At 35.5% G+C, this 19504-nt stretch overlaps 1 protein-coding gene across 2 annotated transcripts in view; it reads right to left on the reverse strand.

Annotated features, from left to right (window-relative positions):
* The window catches only part of MAPK14 (mitogen-activated protein kinase 14), a 91030-nt gene that overhangs the window by 8962 nt on the left and 62564 nt on the right, over window positions 1–19504 (reverse strand). The window contains exons 7-9 of one of the 2 annotated variants that reach the window (XM_074236427.1): window positions 12164–12278; window positions 11539–11610; window positions 2544–2623 (exon numbers count right to left, since the gene is read on the reverse strand). In XM_074236427.1, the coding sequence (XP_074092528.1) occupies window positions 2544–2623; window positions 11539–11610; window positions 12164–12278 (267 nt within the window). The remainder of the gene's footprint in view (window positions 1–2543; window positions 2624–11538; window positions 11611–12163; window positions 12279–19504) is intronic. The other variant, XM_074236428.1, reaches the window with a different exon arrangement.

A 19504-nucleotide genomic window follows, 5' to 3' on the forward strand; every position in this document is an offset into this window, starting at 1 on the left:
TTGCATCTCTCCAACTATCCTGCCAATGGCTGAGAATGTCTTCACAGTATCTTGTATGTATGAAGAACTTAAAATGACAAGTGTTGAAGGCTCTGGAAGTTCTATGACCAATGACTTCCATGAGACATTCCTCTATTTCTTGTACAATTCCTCTAATTCAAAAAGTAATTGCTAAACTAAATCTGTGTTTTTGTTCATTCCTTCATAGTTATTAATTTAATTTATCCCTCACTGGAATCTACCATTCTTTATCACTGACTGACCTTGGATTGTCAAAAGTCCCATACCTCATCACTGTTGGATTTCTGTCCAAACTGGCATTTCTTCCTATCTAGAGAAATGATGACACCTCCTGTTCTTCAGTGTGTTGAGAGGGAATACTAGGAGCTATGGGTATCCCTGGTTTCCCCTTCTTCACTGATTTCTACAAGTATTAGGATAACAGCTCTACAACCAATTAGAGTTATGTTCTTTGTAATGTCATGAAATCTACCCCTTTTCCAGATAATTTTCCAATTTCTCAAATCATCAACTCATTCCATTACTCAGGCTCTGAACACAGGTAATATGGTTTTGAATGCCTAGTAAAATGCTGAGATTATTACTAAAATGCTTTTTTGAAAGTCAGAAAGTTGCTGGTCTTTTCTATATGCTTCAAGAATGCATGACTTTGTTACACTTAAAAAACACACAATTGCCTATAGAACATTGTGGGAATTTTCAAGTTACCTTCTTTTGCAGTACTACATAGTTCCTGAAAATGTCTTCTTTCCTTCCAATACTCAGAATGATTTCATTCAACACTCTTTGCTTCTCATTTATTCATTATGCCAAATAAAACCATTTTATAGCAAGGAAGATGCTATCATCTTCCTCTCAGAATGTATATACTTGGGGGGGGGTAAATGCAGCCCCACTTAGGTAGTGATGATGGATTCACAGGTATCTATCTATAAGAGACTGGCTAATAGCTTTTCTTTTTAACTAAAGCATAGAGCTACAAGATAGATGGATTATAATCAAGTGGCACAATTTTGTGGTCAAAGGATAGAATAAAGGTGACTAATACAGGATTTTAACTTATGATTTTAATCTCTGCTCCATTCTCCAACCAATTAAAGACAATCTCAAAATTTCTATAAGCTCATCATCTGTTTTTGAACAAAAACAGAGTAGTCTCGTTATTTTTGCTGAAGTCTCATAATTTCCTCAATTTATTCCAAACTGATTTGTGTATTCTCTGGAACAAAGGGAATCAACCCTATAGCTAAAATGACTTTCCAAAACAGTATGTAACTATGTAAGAATATTATGGCTGAAATCATGTTTTCAGGACATCCAACCTCTACTCTTAATCTGTCAGGTGATTCAATTTGGGCAAATGAGAGTCTTTGGCCTCCTCACACCTTAAGAAAAATAACCCAGAGTTAACAACAAATCTCTATGACCCTCAAAAACATGTGGAAATTTGGTATTTTAATGTGTTCTGAAACATTTTAAATGGAGGTGCTAGATATAAACAAGATTATTTATTTTGTCAGACATAAAAACAACATTTCAAACTCACCTGCATGTTACTCTAGCTGCTCAGCAGGCTACCCACTGGGAAGCAGGAGCTGAGGCAGCCAGAAATGTTGAATGGTTAGCCAGAGAAGCACAGAAAAGATGGTAAAGACCTAGAGCTCAGCACCTATGCTTCCTTCTCCCTTTTCTACAAAGTTGCAAGGACAATCACCACAGGCTGGTTATAGTACAGGGAGAGGTAAACAACAAATGTGCTGCCTTCTCTGTTCTCCTATGGCATCAGCATAGTATTTAGAAGCAGGAAGGGCAAAGTAAAGGAAAGCCAATATCATATTACGTGGCTGCTTCTCTCCACCAGCCCTTCACTAAGATAGAGAAAAGGAATGATTCAGTGGCTTACGCTAGCTCTGTATTATGTCTGCTGCGCCTTTCCCAGTTTTTGTCAATTTTCAATTACACAGGAAGAAAATGGAATGGGATGTCTCTTCCACATATAAATGGGGCGGGTAGACTGTATGATCCCAAGGTTACTAGAGATGCAAGGTCCTAATTATGCATATTCTATTTCTTCAGTGAATAAGCAATTTAGAGTAGATCCCATGCTCTGAGAACATCTGCCCCAAAAGGGACTGCAACACTGAATCATTTGAAACTTCTCAGGATCACATAAAGGTCATGTATTTTTGAAGCTTTTCCATAACAAATTGTGAATAGGGAAATTTCGATTTGTTTCTTTATACAAACTGAAATTTTAAATCCTATTAATCTAGGGAGGATAACTACTATAGCACTGGAGATTCACATAACCCAAATGACTAGAGACAGAGACTAGGAGAAAGAAAGAGGAGGGAGAGACACAGTTCTACAGCAACATCCTAGAAGTGCTGATAAGCCCACAAAAGGCAGAAACACACCTAGGGTAAAGTATAGACTAAGCTGAAAGATCCATGAAAGGCAAAGCATAGACTCAGATTGGATTCCCAAGAGGGCAAACATTGACAATCAAAGCATCAACTCACAGACTCTGAGGAGATTTTCTTCAAAAGTTCAGCCCCTGGGGTTCCAACGAGTCTTAAAATGAGCTTCAACTGATCAATATCTAATGGTGGACTATAAAGGAAAATGTTGGGACAAAATCAAAATGAAACACAAACCAAAATAAAAACAAAATGGAATACCCCACTATATCAGGCTTCTTTCTGTAAGATGATCAGTTAGAACATGTACTCCCTTAACAAAAGATTCAAAATGCCACAACATGCATGCCCAGATTACATTCATAATATACACTGGCTACAACTTTACAGATCATTTGTCAAGGGAATTATACTGCTTTAACTGGAACTTAGCTGGATGGTTCCATCACTCCTTCAAAAGTCTCAATCCATGTGCTCAAGTAGTCTCTAGCTCTATCTCCACCAAAGTATTCATTGTTGTATTACACCAAGAAAATTAGTAAAGCATGCACAAACAAGAGGAAGAAGGCAGTGCTCCACTAGAGGTACAATAAATCTCTCTGTGAATACACCCTGCAAATGTGACTAAAACATCTGTGGGGTGATAATATGACCACTAAGACCGTAAAGCCCAATAATCTGAATTACATCCTCTGGACAATAGACAGTACAGGACAAAAAAAATTAACTGTCGGTAGAGGGCGCTCCCCCTCTGCATGCTCCTAGGTCCACTAGAAAAGCTGCTTCCATTTATTAGGTTAAACCTAATGAGACAGTATTTGGCAAAATTAATACATCCTCAAAAGCTCTCTATCTAGTAAACCATAAGATTAAAAAAAAAAACCCTTCACCTCTAGGAGTCAACACTTCCCAATATTGTCTCCAACTAAACATCAAATAAATCTGAACTGGCTAGAACATCTAATATAAAAGAGAAACCTGGTTTCTATTTGGTTTTCACTTACTAGACTTATATACTGAGGGAAATTAAAAAAGGGAACAGAAAAACATCTTTTAAATCACTCAAACTATTCTTTTTTTTTTTTTTTTTGCAAGGCAATGGGGTTAAGTGGCTTGCCCAAGGCTGGTAATTATTAAGTGTCTGAGGCCAGATTTGAACTCAGGTACTCCTGACTCCAGGGCCAGGGCTCTGTCCAACTGCACCACCTAGCCGCCCCCACTCAAACTATTCTTGATAAAAACATGAACATTGTAGCTTGAATAAAAATAAATATTTCAAATTTAGCCCCGTATACCATTAGATTTTTATTATAGATGCTGTTCAGTCGTTTCAATTGTGTCCAGCTCTTCATGATCCCATTTGTGGTTTTCTCTGTAGAGATATGCAAGTGGTTTGCTATTTACTTCTCCAGCTCATCTCAGAGATGACAAAACCGAGGCAAATAGGGTTGAGATTTACCGGGGTTACACAACTAGTCTTACTAGTCTGAGACTGGATTGGAACTCAGGTCTTCCTGACTCCTGGCCCAGTGCTCTAACCACTGAGTCACCTGACTGCCCTATTATTAGATTGGGTATTTTCTATCTCAGCTTCTCTATTTGCAAAGAATGAAAAGTTAAATTATATTCAAGATGATTCTAAAAAGACAAACTTTTTTAAAAAATGTGAAATGCTACAAATAATGAATTAACAATTAACCTGAACTTTCTCCCTGGTTCCAGATACTAGTGTTGAACCAACAACTAAATTCCTTTCATTCAAATCCTTTTAAAGTTCAACATTTTTTGGATAACAATTAAAAGAAATAAATAACATTGATCTACGTTTTACTTATTGTTTACCTCCTGGGAAGGGGGCCCAGGGATTTTAAGTTCTGAAGTATTTATTTTGACAAAGTAAGGCTGAAGAAAAAAAAATGAAAGCAAACCTTTTTTTTTAAAATAGAAATAACTATAATTCTTACCTGCTGCTGGCATCTTGAAGTTTTCACAAGTACCACAAAAGTACCTAGCATTTAGGCAGTCTGTACAAATATCTCTATTGTCTCAGATAGAAGAAGTAGAGTAGCTATTACTCTGTACTAGGTTTGGATGATATGAAAAAATGCTCAGTGTCAGTATTTAAATCTAGTTTGGATTGCCTAATAAAAGGTTGATGGTTTATGACAGATGATGCATATGGAGGGTGTTTTAATATGATCTTTATGGCACCCCTCTTGGGAATGAAGACTTGGTCTCTTGAATCATTTTATCTCTTTAATTTCAGACACCACCAAAATGATAAAGGGGGAACAAAAAACTTCACCCCCCCACTTCCTTGATTACAAGCAAGAGGCATATTGAAGTGTTTCTATTAACGACAGTATGTACAAGAGAGGACCCCTCCTAATTTTAAAAATTCACAGCTTTGCATCTGTTTTAGGGCTACAAGTCTTAAAAATAGGATTACTGGCATCTTACCTCAAACTTTCTTTTTCAGAAGAGAGTAAAGAGTCCAAAAAAAGAATTCTCAATTAAAACAACTTCTATTACACGAAAAAGGAAAGCAAATCAGTATGGATTCACTGAGATTCATTGCTTTCTGAGATAGGGCTTACCCAATACAAAATGCTGACAAATCTTTAGAAAAATCTCCAGGTTTAAATCTCCATTTTGAGACACTTGTACAATAAAAGTAAGCTATGAGAGCATATTTTTCAGGAAATAAAGAAGGACAGGTATCAGTACAGAAATGCTTAACTTTTATTGTGTCATGGATAATAATTTGATTGAACCAATGATCCTCTTTTCAGAATAATGCTTTAAAAATATAATAAAATACAAAGGAAATCTATCATATTGAAATAATTATCAAATTTTTTTTTGAAAAGTTCAGATGTCCCAGAGTAAAAGCTTCTGAGAAAGGCTATGATTATTGGCTTTACAAAAGCATTTTTTACACTATTCTTTTTACACTTAATATATGAATCAATTTATAAAAAAAGTCAATATATATGTACTTTATAGGAACTTAAGTGTTTTAGGGTTGTTTTTTTTTGCAAGGCAATGGGGTTAAGTGGCTTGCCCAAGGCCACACAGCTAGGTAATTAATAAGTGTCTGAGACCGGATTTGAACCCAGGTACTCCTGACTCCAGGGCCAGTGCTTTATCCACTGCACCACCTAGAGGCCCCTTAAGTGTTTTACATAACATAAAAAACACAATTCAGTAATTAAGAGACCAAAGTTTCAGTTCCAGCTTTGCCATACTAACTAGCTGTCTAACTTTAGGCAAATTACTTTTTCTTTTGTTTTTTTGTTTTTGTTTTTGTTTTTTTTGGCAAGACAATGGGTTAAGTGACTTGCTCAAAATCACACAGCTAGGTAATTATTAAATGTCTGAGGACAGTTTTGAATTCAGGTCCTCCTGACTCCAGGGCCAGTGCTCTATCTACTGCACCACCTAGCTGGCCCTGAAAAACCAAATTTTCAAAAAATTTCCAAAAAGGCAATTTAATAAGGTACTTATAAGAGGGAAGAACAAATGTTCTATTTAAAAAATTACTTGTGAGGGGCAGCTAAGTGGCACAGTGGATAGATCACTGACCCCTGGAGTCAGGAAGACCTGAGTACAGTTCTGGCCTCAGTCACTTAAATAATAGCCTAGCTGTGTGACCTCGGGCAAGTCACTTTAACCCCATTGCCTTAAATAAAAATAAAAATTAAAAAATGCCTTTAAAAAATCACTTGTGAAAATGAGAAGAGTTCTTTTAAAAAAAACCTCAAAAATTAGGTTATTACAAAATGAGTCTTTTTGTCAGAAATATAAGATAGCTAGACTAAATAAGCTAATGGGCATTTTCCATAAAGGATCCCAGGGGGGTGGGGAGTGGGGTGAGGAACCTACATGTGAATCTATACTGAAGTGTTCACAGAACAGTGAGGTAGATTTCATTTGTACTGAAAAGTAGTTTCTTCTGTAAAGGAAGGAATTACATTGAATAATCCTTTTTTTGTGGTTGGGGTTTTTTTAGGTTTTCTTTTTGCAAGGCAAAGGGATTAAGTGGCTTGCCCAAGGTCGCACAGCTAGGTAATTATTAAGTGTCTGAGGTCAAATTTGAACTCAGGTACTCCTGACTCCAGGGCCGTTGCTCTATACACTGCGCCACCTAGCTGCCACTTAAATTGAATAATCTCTAAAATGATCATTTAGGAGTCTATGATGATTTTGGCACCCTTACTACATCAGATAATTTTGGCCCCTCAAAAGCAACAGTAAATCTTGTTCAAGACTTTTTGAATGTTCGACTGCCCACCTCAGCAATGCAGACAGACTTGTTCAATGCTTTTTTCCCTTTCTCTATAGGGATAAGAGACTCCTATATAGACAAAAAACTGTATAATATTTTTAAATTATGTTAAAATAAAGACAAAAGATTCAAATCTCCATTAAATTAATTTAGTAATGTCAAGCCTCATGTGCTATTGCAAAAATTCCAAGCTCCCTCTAGATAGTAACATTAGAGGGGAACCAGTTTTCAAGCATTGTCAAGGACAAGCAAATGTCTCCTCTGGGCCAAAATATAAACTAAAGAATTAATCTACGGTACCAGAAAATAGCTACACCACATAGCTTACCAGTAGTCACTTGGATTGGAGAAAACTATTTCAGAGTATTCTTAACAATTCTTGACAACTATGAATCAATCACTGGAGCATATTAATGTATGTCAAATGTCCTTTACTGGCCAATCTCAAAACCACTGGTTCTTTATATTCATTTTCTGCAAAAAGACTATTTTGCTATCAAAAGGCAATTTTTAAATTGAGTATAACCCAAAAAGCTACAAAAATCTGTGTGGCAGCAGTCAACATAAAGATGTGCCCCTAAATTGATAATCTAATATTCTTCAATTGCTGCAATTTGAAAGAAAAGTCAGAGTGTGAAACAGCAAGTAAATAATGATACTATAGGCAAGCTTATGAAGCAGACTTTTCCCCCTAAAAAAAAATGCCCCAAGGTAATAAATCCTGCTTTTAATTATGTGGGCATCAGTAAAATACCTAATATTCTGATTTTTAGCAACAGGCCAGGGTCACCAATAGGCAAAAATTAATCAGAGCTACTGGTGATAATCAGTAAGGTATAAGCTAATTGTCAACTACTGAACCATCAAAGAATGCTGCAACAAAAAATAACAATATATTATACTTACATATAGATTACAACAGTCCCACATAAGCTTTCAACTTCTTCACTGTCTGTCCAAGGACTTCTACAAACTGATCCTCTCTTAATTTTGCCAGAAATTACCCAACATCATTTCCCTCTATGTACTTTTACTTGTACCAAATTGGATCATCTGTCATTTTTCCCTGTATGTATTCTAGGCTTTTCTGTTGGAGTGCTTTTGTGTAAATGGTTCCCTATGCCCAAGAAAAGCACAGTATTCTGCAGTTAAAACATTTTAAATTGAAAGAAAAGGGATATATAACAGGGTCGTAGTTATTGGCAAAAAAGGCCACTGTACCTTCTGGTTAAGTATCTTTTGTAACCTTTAATTGTCTAATAAGGAGAAATAAAGGAAGAAGGAATCCTTATGGGTGGGGGAAAATTCACTTAGTAAAGGAAAAGAAAACCATGCAAAGGCTGTGCTAACTATCTCATGTCTGGCAAACCACAATTACAATGCCTATGTAACAGCTGAGCTCCTTTTGAAGCTCATTCTTTCTGCACAGGGCTGTTTTACTTTGGAGCTTCCCTGGTCATAAATCTGAACTATTTCACTTGTTTCAAGATCACTGGATTGAAAGTAAAATAAAAAAGTCAGATATAATGACTTTAAATGTTAATACAGTTGTTAGTATCCTCTAATGACAGATGTAAGATAGGCTTTTTATGACTGTATTACAAGCTCATCACGTCTCTTTGTAAACAGTAGACCTAGAGTAAGCTTAATAGTAGGTCATTGCAAAGCCACAGAGAGTAAATAACTCCAAGTTAGTAATATATAATTAGCTCTAACAATCAGTGCTCTTTAACACTTTCAGAAGATCCCACTTGTTATTAACTTCCTGGAAGGTCAGTGATTTTTAAAGGGAGAAAAACTGACATAGGCAAATACAATTTTAGAGTTCCAATGGAAATAAAGAAGATACCTTCAGAAAAATATCAATTCTAAAATGGATACAATTAGCAAAATATGAAAGAAAACAGCATGTTGAGCAAAAACAGTCTTTCTAGACATTAGCTTTTGTGATGAGATACATTTCAACAATATAAAGACATGAAATGTATTTTTCTAAAGCACAGATAGATATTGCCCATACACACAAGCTTGAATTACCAAGAAATCTAAGGGCAAGAATACAATTTTATCAAAAGTAGATAATAAAATTTCTAGTAATTTGAAGGAAAGAAGAAATTCTCATTCTTCTAAAAATGCTGTGCCCATGTTAAATCATCTCTTTTAAATTCTTTGCTATTCAAAATCATAACTAAAGAACAGTGAGGAAAGGCTACTGACAAAATAGAGAGAAACCAAATTTGATTACATAATATGAAGATTTAAAATGATGACACTTCTGTATGAATTTGTTTAAGAAGTAGTAAAAATATAGAAAAGGACAACAATATTGGATGGCAATTATGGAAAAGTTACAATTGAATTTGATTACATGCTCTAGGTATATTTAGTTGATAAGGTAGGTTACTTATTAATTAGAAATAACTTTAATGAATTTTTTAAAAACCTATAAGGATTCTTTTAAAAATCTTTGTTATCTATCTACAACCAATTCTGACTTTATCTTTGGTAATGAGAGAAAAGATTTCTTAAAGATCCTAAGTAAAAAACTTATCAGTCTAATCTAGAGTATAAAATAAGAAGGCATAAAATGAAGAATCTAAGAAAGGGAGTTTAATCTTCATCTGTCCTTGAATCTTGGTGCAAAATTCTCACTCACTGATAGGTTTTAGAACAAACAAGGGAACCGATCTACAAATATGCATATAGGTATATTCATATTTGTTTTTCAGGTATGTCCAACTCTATTTTACCCTATTTGACATCTTGGTAAAAATACTGGAGGGACTTGCCATTTCCTTCTCCAGCTGATTTTTACAGATGAGGAAACGGAGGCAAACGGGGGTCAGTGACTTGCCCAGGGTCATATAGTGTTGAACTACCTTTGAAATCAGGTCTTTTTGACTCAAGGCCTGGTAATTTCTCCACTGTGCTGATATTACATATATATGTAATATTCACACACATGTAATCATAGATTTAAAGCTGAAAGGATTCTTAAGAGCCAATGAGCTAAGAACAACAGAACCCAGAATGAGTTTCTGAAGAGAATGTCAAAAGCAGCATTAAGTACAAGATCATGTAGGTGGGAAAATAGAACTCTAAGTACAAGCTAGATCAGAGAAAGGTCAGAGGAGGAAAACACACTTGTGGATCAACTAGAAAGTTATTAGGCAATAACATCAGAAATTAAATCATCATACAACTTAAAAACAAAAAAGAGCCGGGGAGTAACAAACTTCTGTCAGCATGCACCTAATCTTTTTTTCTGGGAAAGCAATATTTTTATTTGGAAGACACAAGTGTTTTGTTTATAAAAACAGCATTATCAAAAAAAACAACAACCCAGCATTATCTTCTCAAGTACTGAAAACTAGTTCATAGCTTCTACAAGCTTCTAAGTTCTACAAGCTTATAAAAATATCATTTAAAAGAGTATTCTTTTTTGGGCACTATATTCAACAAGCAATGTTACAATTTTTCTATCTGGTATCTCAGTTACAGTATTAGGAAGTAATCTGTTTGTTTGTTTGTTTTTTGCAAGGCAATGGGGTTAAGTGGCTTGTCCACTGTGTTCCACACAGCTAGGTAATTATTAAGTGTCTGAAGCCGGATTTGAACTCAGGTACTCCTGACTCCAAGGCCAGTGTTCAATCCACTGCGCCACCTAGACGCCCCTACTGCGCCGTCTAGCCGCCCCTATTAGGAAGTAATCTGAATAGGGAACATGAATATTACAGTTACTATAAAGACCTATCCCCAATTATAAGTTAATAAATTGACATTCTAGTTTCTAGATTAAACTCATATAAGGACCTACCTGAGTTGGTATTGTAGTTTCTGAGCCTGTAGGATAATTGGCCATCTGTGGGGCAAATGTAGTTAATTCTGAATCCTCTACCAAAAGCCAATTATAGCATATAAAAGTATCTAAAATCTAAAGATAATCAATATTCCAGAGCTACAAATTTAGGAATGAGCAGAGTTTTAACAAATTACAATCTAGTTACAATGAAATGATCAAAGGAATCTAGAAGAAAGAAAGTGGGTCAAGAATTAAGGGTGTTTAGCAGGAAATAAACATTTATTATATGCCAGGTACCATGCTAGGCAATTTATAATATTATCTCATTCGATCCTCATAACAATTCTGGGAGATAGTTGCTATCATCTGCATTTTACAGTTGAAGAAATTGGGTCAAACAGAGGCTAAGTGATTTGCCCAGTAACACACAGCAAGTTAATGTCTGAGGTTGGATTCTCGTTTCCAGGCTCAGAATTTTTCCCTTTGGGCCACCTTATTATGGCCTGAATTAACTGAAAATCAGGTAATTTGGATAAAAATAAAGAGATTCAAAGAAAGAGAAGTACATTAGTGATCATTCGTTGTCCTTTGTCACACAGAGCATAACAAATAAGTCAACTTATCACAGTAGGAGGAGCAAATCTAGATTTATCATTTCAATCAGGGAAGCAAGGGCTCCCTAATTTATCAATAGCACCTTCTACTTATTTAATATCCGAAGTACAGCAGCCTAAGCCTACCATGGAGATTAAAGGGTCTTAGTGGATAAACTCTGAACAATGTACTTTTCTAGTTTATGAGAATTTTTCCCTGCCCCATTGTAAAAAATGACCTGAAACTTTTTTCTTGGCAAAGAAAAACAGTAAGAAGAAAGCTGGTCACAAAAAGTAAATAAAGTCTATGAATACAATTGAGAGTTATCCCTGGGGACAGGACGGTGTAGGAGGCAATGTTCTCTTATTTGGGCTGAAAGAGAAGGAAAGAAAACAAAACTTCTTAAAGGATACGGTCTGTACCCGGAAACAGTGTCCTTCCAGTCAACAGTTCTGCCATTATGCATCCCACTGACCAAATATCAACTAGGCAAAAATAAGTGAAAAGAAAAATAAAAATGCACTGAAAGTATACTTCACAACAATGAACTTAAACAACTCAAGACTGAACATTTTAACCTCAAATATCTTAAATATTTGCTACATAGAGACATCCAATTTATAAAACAAAATCATAATCATCAGATTATGCCCGTGTTTCTAAGGTGATACTGTCAACTATCTCCTTTTATAAAAGGTAGAATTCATCAAAGCTTGTATGTAAGGTGGGAGTCATGTAATGCCAACAAAATATCAGGTAGTTTTGTAAATGGCAGTATGATAGATTCTGCCAATAAAAGGATCTATCCAAATACGAAAGGGATCCTTTATCACAAGAAGATGATACTTTAATTTTCAATAAATTAAGCTCAAGAGGGCAAAAGGAGAAAGAATTTGAACAATGGTTATGAAAATTAGATTACTACTATATGCAGGCCTTTTAAAAAAATGAGTAGGGTTCCAAGAAAGGAGGCCTGAGAATGAGTAGTTTTTTAAGTACCTCAATAACTGCGTAAAACAATGAAGAGCAAGAAAATACCTGTTTGGTTGTAATGCATCCAGTTTAGCATGATTTCAGGAGCCCTGTACCACCTGGTAGCCACATAACCTGTCATTTCATCATCCGTATGCCGGGCCAGTCCAAAATCTAGGATCTGAGAAAAGAAGAACAGATATTATCCTGCTCTTTCTCCAAGTGTTTTATCACAGTCACCCATAGTGGCTCCTTGTCCCTTCTGATAACTTACAGTAGGCATTTCCCAAGATTGTGTCTTTGGCCTTCTCTATAAATTATTCCTTGGCAATTCAATTCACTTCCATAGCTTCAATTAAGATCTCCACACAAACGACTTCCAAATCCTTCTCTCCAGCACTGAACTCTACCTTCCTCAGAGAGACACAACTTCAAAATCTGTCTCAGGGTCTTTCACTCAAACCCATGATTTTGTCCTGTCTCCCTCCATTAAAATATAAGCTTCTTCAATACCACTACTAGGTCTGTATCCCAAAGAAATCACAAAAAAAAGGGTAAAAAATGCACATGAACAAAAAATATTTGTAGCAGCTCTTTTCGTAGAGGCAAAGAGTTTGAATGAAGACCAAAAATCTTCAATTTTTAAAAGTTGTTCTTATGTTTTATATTGTTTTTTCTCTATTGTGTTTTTCCCATTTGGATTTGATTCCTCTTTCACAACATGATTATTATGTATCAATGTTCAGCATGGTTGTAAATATAGAGCCTCCATTAGAAAGTAACCCAATGAGGGGAGGGGACAGAGGCAGGGAGAAAAATGTGAAACTCAAAATCTTGCCAAAAAAAAAAAAAAGATTGCTGTAAATTAGTTACATATAGTCAGAAAAAATAAAATACTTTTTAAAAAATGATATAAGCATATAGTAAGCACTTGGGAGATGCTTATTAATTCTTTTCCTTCTTTCATCTTTATATTTAATTATAGCTAAGTCCTGGCAATTTATAAAAAAGTTTTATATATTACTAAGCTTAATAAATATAATAGAACAGTTAACATTCCACAGAAAACCACAAAACATAAATAAGCTGTTTACATTTTGATAATAGTAATATTTTTTAAAAAATTAACCTTTTGCTGAGTCCTCTTCTTAACTCTCTTCTTTCTGTGTATCCCTTCCATTTCTAATACTAGCTAAATGATCTAAGTTTTAGTTCTTCATCTATAAAATGGAGTTAAAACTTATGCTACTGACTGAATGTTGGAAGGAAACTATCCTGTGATCCTTATTTTTTTCTGGGGGGGGGGGGGCAATTGGGATTAAACAACTTGCCCAAGGTCAGCTTGTAAGTATATAAATGTCTGAATCCAAATTTGAACTCAGGTCCTCCTGACTTCAGGGAAGATACTCTATTCCTTGCACCACTTAGCAGCCTATGAAGGAAAGCATTCTGTAAACCTTAAAGAACTATATAAATCAGTCACATTCTCAATGGTTTTGTTGCTGTCATTTTAAAATAAGACTCAGAATGTATGCTGATCTTTTAATTCTTTCTTCCCTTGAATCATTTTGTGTCTTCCCATTAAAAAAATTTTCAATTCTCACTTTAAATAGCACCATATTTCATTATAACAATATACTAAATTTATTCATATTCTAATTTATTCAGTATATTATATATTTTTCAATTTTTATGATTATAAACTAAATAAGAAAAATTTTCACATAGTGTATTTGAAAAATAGCCACATGGGAAAAATTGAGGCCATTCACTAAGTTTCCTCACCCCCACCCCCAACTCACATCTCACAGATGTATTCTATCACCCATGTTTGCCTTCACTCTTTTTTTTTATTTTTAAAGGTTTTTGCAAGGCAAATGGGGTTAAGTGGCTTGCCCAAGGCCACACCGCTAGGTAATTATTAAGTGTCTGAGGCTGGATTTGAACTCATGTACTCCTGACTCCAGGGCTGATGCTCTATCCATTGAACCACCTAGGAGCCCCCAGATTTCTCTTTTCAAAGGCAAACCCCTCTATTTGAATAAGTGATCCTCTCTCCTTGCCAACAGCAGATTCCCTCTCTGTCATCCCTATTCTTATCTTCAATTTCTCCTTTTATACTGGTCACTTCCCTAATGCCTACATAAGGTGATGTCCCCTCCATTCTTTCTGTGTCTCTCTCTCCCTCTGGTTTTTGAAAGGCAATGGGGTTAAGTGATTTGCCCAAGGTCACACATCTAAGCAATTATTAAGTGTCTAAGGTCACATTTTAACTCAGGTCCTCCTGATTCCAGGGCCACCTAGCAAACCCCACCCCATTCTCTCTCTTTCTTAATATATTTATTTAGGGCAATGGGAGTTAAATGACTTGCCCAAGGTCACACTGCTAGACAATTATCAAGAGTCTGAAGCTGGATTTGTACTTAGATCCTCCTCACTCCAGGGTCGGTTCCTCTACCCACTGCAACATCTAGGTGCCCCACCCCCTTACATTCTCAAAAGAACCTCATCACTTGATCTTACTTTCCCTGCTGGTTTTCATTCTATGTTTCTCCTTATTTTTGTGACTGAACTCCTTGAAAAGATCCTCTATACTTGGTGCCAGTTCCTTTCTTCTCACTCTCTTCTTAATTCCCTACAATCTGGTTTCCAACTTCATCACTTACCTGAAATTTCTTTCTCTAAAGTTACTAACAACCTCTTAAAAGACAAATGTAATGGCCTTTTCCCAATCATTCTTACTGACTTCTCTGTAGCTGTTGATACTGCCAGCTACTCTCTTTTCCTTATCATTCTTTCTAGACTTTAATAATACTTCCCTCTACTGGTTCACCTCCTACCTATTTGACCATTTCTCAATCTTCTTTGCTGGAGACTTTATTCAAGTCACACTGCCTAACCATGGGTATTCTCTAGGGCTCTGATATTTTCTTCTCCTTCTATACTACTTCACTTAATGATCTCATCAGTTCCTTTGTATTCAGTTATCATATCTAGATTGATGATCTCATATACTCTTATCTAGCCCTAACAACTTGAGCTGACATGTCCTATAGACATGCTAAATTCAACATGTACAAAATTTAGGTAATTTTTCCTCCAAACCCTCTCACATCTTAAATTCAACATGTTTAAACTTTAAATCATCTTTTCCTCAAAACCTCCCTTTCTCCTAATTTCAGCAATATCACCAATTGAGGATATCACCAATTTCCCAGTCACCCAGGCTAGCAATCTAGGTGTCTTCCTTTACTCCTCCCTCTCTCTCAACCCCAACCAGTTGTCAAATGATTTCATTTCTACTTTAATAAAAGGTCTTTCTAAAACCCCCTCTTCTCTGGTCTGATACTTCTACTATCTTGGTACAGGTCCTCATCATCTCATGCCTAGGCTATAGCAAAAATCTGCTGGTTGGTCTCCCTATCATGAGTCTTTTTCCTCATTCCAGTTTATCCTTGACTTAGCTGCCAAAGTGATCTTTCTCAATGAAGGTCTTCAATAAATTTCAATTATTCCAGGATCAAAATATTTTTGGCATTCAAAGTTGACAAACTATCTTGCCTCCTATCCCTCACCTTTTCAATATTCTTTTATGCTTCATGTATTCTGTGATCCAGTAAAACTGGCCTCATTATTTCTACCACAAGACCCTCTATGACTTGACTGCTTCCATTGCTTGTTTCCCCCATGCCTGAATTTCTTTTCCTTCTTATCTTTGCCTATTGGCTTCAAGTCTCAAATAAATCTCACCTTCTACAGTTCATTCTTCATTCCCTTTCCCCCCTTCATTCCAGTGTCTGCTCTTTGTTGATTAGCTCCAATTTATCCTGTATGTAGCTGGTAGTATGTTGTCTTTCCTATTTGCTCCCCCTTGAGGAAAGGGTTAGAATCACTTATTATTATTATTTTTTGTTTGGTATTCCCAATACTTGAGAGCCTGGAACATAGCTTCACAATGTTTACTGACTGATTTCCTCCAGTCCAGTTCCAAAGGCTCTTTTGAAATGTTGCTTTTCTTTGACATATTATTTTCATTTGTAAATATCCAACAGAAAACTGATTTTAGGATTGAGGAAATTGCTTGTAAAACTCGGATTGTGATCCAACAGCTTTTGTTATTTCTTGTATATTGTAAAAAGTTCTGGTGGTTTGTATTGATGTTATTTTGATACCTGAATTGCAAAAGGTACTATCATTCTAAAATTGAAGGAGTTCAAATGAATTCTGAGTTTCTCCTTGGGAATCTGTGAATTTTATTTGTAGTACTTTTTTAATGGAAAAAATTCTGGGAAGTTCCTGATTACAGTTCCATGAAATATGGTTATACATAGTTGATCATATACTTTTCTTATTCAATATTTTCTGTATCCATAATGCTGAAATTTCTTCTCTCTGATCTATCTCAAAATCTCACTTGCATTGCTTCCAAATTGGTTTCGATGGAATCATTTTGTTTCTTTTTATATTTCCATGAGTTGCCTTTTTGTATTTTGCAATACCAAGTATTTTAGTCATAGCCACTGATTTTTGACAACTATCTTTTCCCATATTAGTGAAAGAAGAGTCCTTTTAATTCTTCTCATAAATGAGTGCTAATTTTGGTTCTTCTGTTAGTTATTCAAGTGTCTCCATTACTCAGCATCTATGTGATATTAATAAATTACTTGGGACTTTAATTTTGTTTCTAATGCTAATTCTCATAGTTGGAAGTTTATTTTTTCTGGTGCCTTCCTCCCTTACTTCTCTTTTCCTTTCTTTTAATTATATAAATATTTTTTTGTTAAGGTTTTGAATTTTTATACTTCCCCCCACAGAAGGTAATCTGATAATATTTGCATTATTTCCATGCTACGCATTAATCAAAATTGAATGTACTGACAGAAAAAAACATATCCTTGAGGAAAAAAAAATATGAGAGATTGGAAAATTATGTAGAACATAAGACAACTTTTTTTTAGGTGTTCTTTTTTTGCAAGGCAAATGGGGTTAAGTGGCTTGCCCAAGGCCACACAGCTAGGTAATTATTAAGTGTCTGAGACCAGATTTGAACCCAGGTACTCCTGACTCCAGGGCCAGTGCTTTATCCACTGCGCCACCTAGCCGCCCCAATAAGACAACTTTTTTTAAAAAAAATTGAAGGTAATGATCTTTGGTCTTTGTTTAAACTCCACAGTTCTTTCTCTGGATACAGATGGTACTCTCTGTCACAGATACCTTAAAATTGTCCCTGATTTTTGCACTGATGGATTGAGCAAGTCCATCAAGGTTGATCAACACCCCCATGTTGCTGTTAGGGTATACAATATTCTTCTGGTTCTGCTCATCTCACTCAGCATGAATTCAGGCAAGTCTTTCCAGGCTTCTCTGAACTTCTCTTATTCTAATATATTCATTCTATATTGTATTTGAGCTGGTTTTCTCACTATATTTCTGTTGAGTTTTAATTTTATTATAAGAATTTTTACAAAATGGTTTCTCTACATTTCTACTATCTTTTTTGAGTAGCAATAAGTGAGGAAACCCTATGAGATTTCATTTTGCCATTTTCCCACAAATCCCTGTGCTATTTATTTCATCTCTGTAACATCTCTTGCATCTAATTCCCCTATTTTCTATATCCCCTCACTATCATCTGCCTGGGTTATTTTAATTGCCTTCTAACAGATGTGGAAAAAAAAGTTCAGAGTTCAAAAATTCAACAAATCAGAGTTCAGTGGCCTTTAACTGTTATTTTTGTTTACCTTATTGATTTGGTTTTTTTAGGCTTTTGCAAGGCAAATGGAGTTAAGTGGCTTGCCCAAGGCCACAAAGCTAGGTAATTGTTAAATGTCTGAGACTGGATTTGAACTCAGGTACTCCTGACTCCAGGGCCAGTGCTCTATCCACTAAGCTACCTAGATGCCCCTACCTTATTGTTTTCAAAGTATATATCTATATCTTTATCTCTCTCTCTCTCTCTCTCTCTATCTATCTATCCCCCTCATTAGGCTTGCATTACTATCAATTTAGTCCTCTTTCCAAGTTTCTATGAACCTGATGGGCACCGTCCCCCGCTCAGTTTTCTAGTTAATATGGGACCTTTCTTGATGTCTTTGCTTTCTTATTATTTTATTGTCCCCAATTACATGTGAAAACAATTATTTTAAACACTCATTTAAAAAAAAAGTTTTGAGTTGCAAATTCTCTCCCTTCCATCTCCTCTCCCTGAAACAGTGAGCAATTTTTTTTTTTTGATATCTTTGACCTCCTTGGGGATATAAGACTATGGATGGTCTCATTAGGTCTAAAATTATGAATAGTTTACCAAAATTATGAATAGTTCCCACAACTCCTTCAATAGTTAAATACCCAATTTTATGGGTATGAGATGGAACTCAGAATTGATTTCTTTAAAATTTAATTTGATTTTTAATTAGCGAAAATGTATTCTCTTACCACTTATCCACACTGAAAAAGATAACCTTTTTTAAAACAAATATGCATAGTCAATTTTCCCATTTGTCATAAAGAAAAATGTGTGTCATATTGCATCTTAAGTCCATCACTTCCCTGTTGAAAGAAGAGTAGAATGTTTTATCATCAGTCCTCTGTCATAATAGCTTGTTCACTGCATTGGACACAGTTGTTAGGTCAGAGTTGTTTGTCTTTATAATGGTGTTATTGTTCCCTTGGTTCTGCTCAGATCACTCTGTATCAGTTCATATATCTCCTTCCAGGCTTCTCTGACATCACCCCTTTTGATATTTCTTAAAATTGAATACTATTCTATCAACATTTTATGCCATAATTTATTTAGCTATTTCTTAAACAATGTGTACCCACTAAGTTTCTGATTCTTTGTCAATATATTTTTGTATATAGTGGGTCATTTTCCTCTTTCTTTGATCTTTCTGAGGTACTGGACTAGTAGTGGTATTAGGTAAAAGGGTATGATAGTTACATGAATTCTGGTCCATAGAATGGAAAGTTATACTGACAGTACACAGACCTCTTTTCCCACAGTTCCTTCAGCATTTTTCATTTTCATATTTGGGGGCAACTCTGCCAATCTGATGGGTGCAAGGTAGAACCACAGAGATACTTTCATTTTTCCTTTTATTAGTAATTTAGTACACAATTTTACATTGTTGTTGAAAGGCTGCATTTCTTCTTTTGAAGACTTTATATTTTTAGCCACTTTTCAATTAACTGATGAATATTAACTATATTTATGCCAGTTTGTGATGTAGTGTATAAAACATTGGCCTTGGAGTCAGGAGGACAAAAATTGGAATTCAGCCTCAGACACTTGATGTCTACTGACTGCCTCACATCCAGGGTCATCTCCAGTCATCCTGATCCATATCTGGCCATTGGACCCAGATGGTGTTGGAGGAGAAAGAGAGGCTGGTGACTTAGCACAGCACC

Source organism: Macrotis lagotis, chromosome 5, assembly GCF_037893015.1.
Source record: "Macrotis lagotis isolate mMagLag1 chromosome 5, bilby.v1.9.chrom.fasta, whole genome shotgun sequence".
Taxonomy (NCBI): Eukaryota; Metazoa; Chordata; class Mammalia; order Peramelemorphia; family Peramelidae; genus Macrotis; species Macrotis lagotis.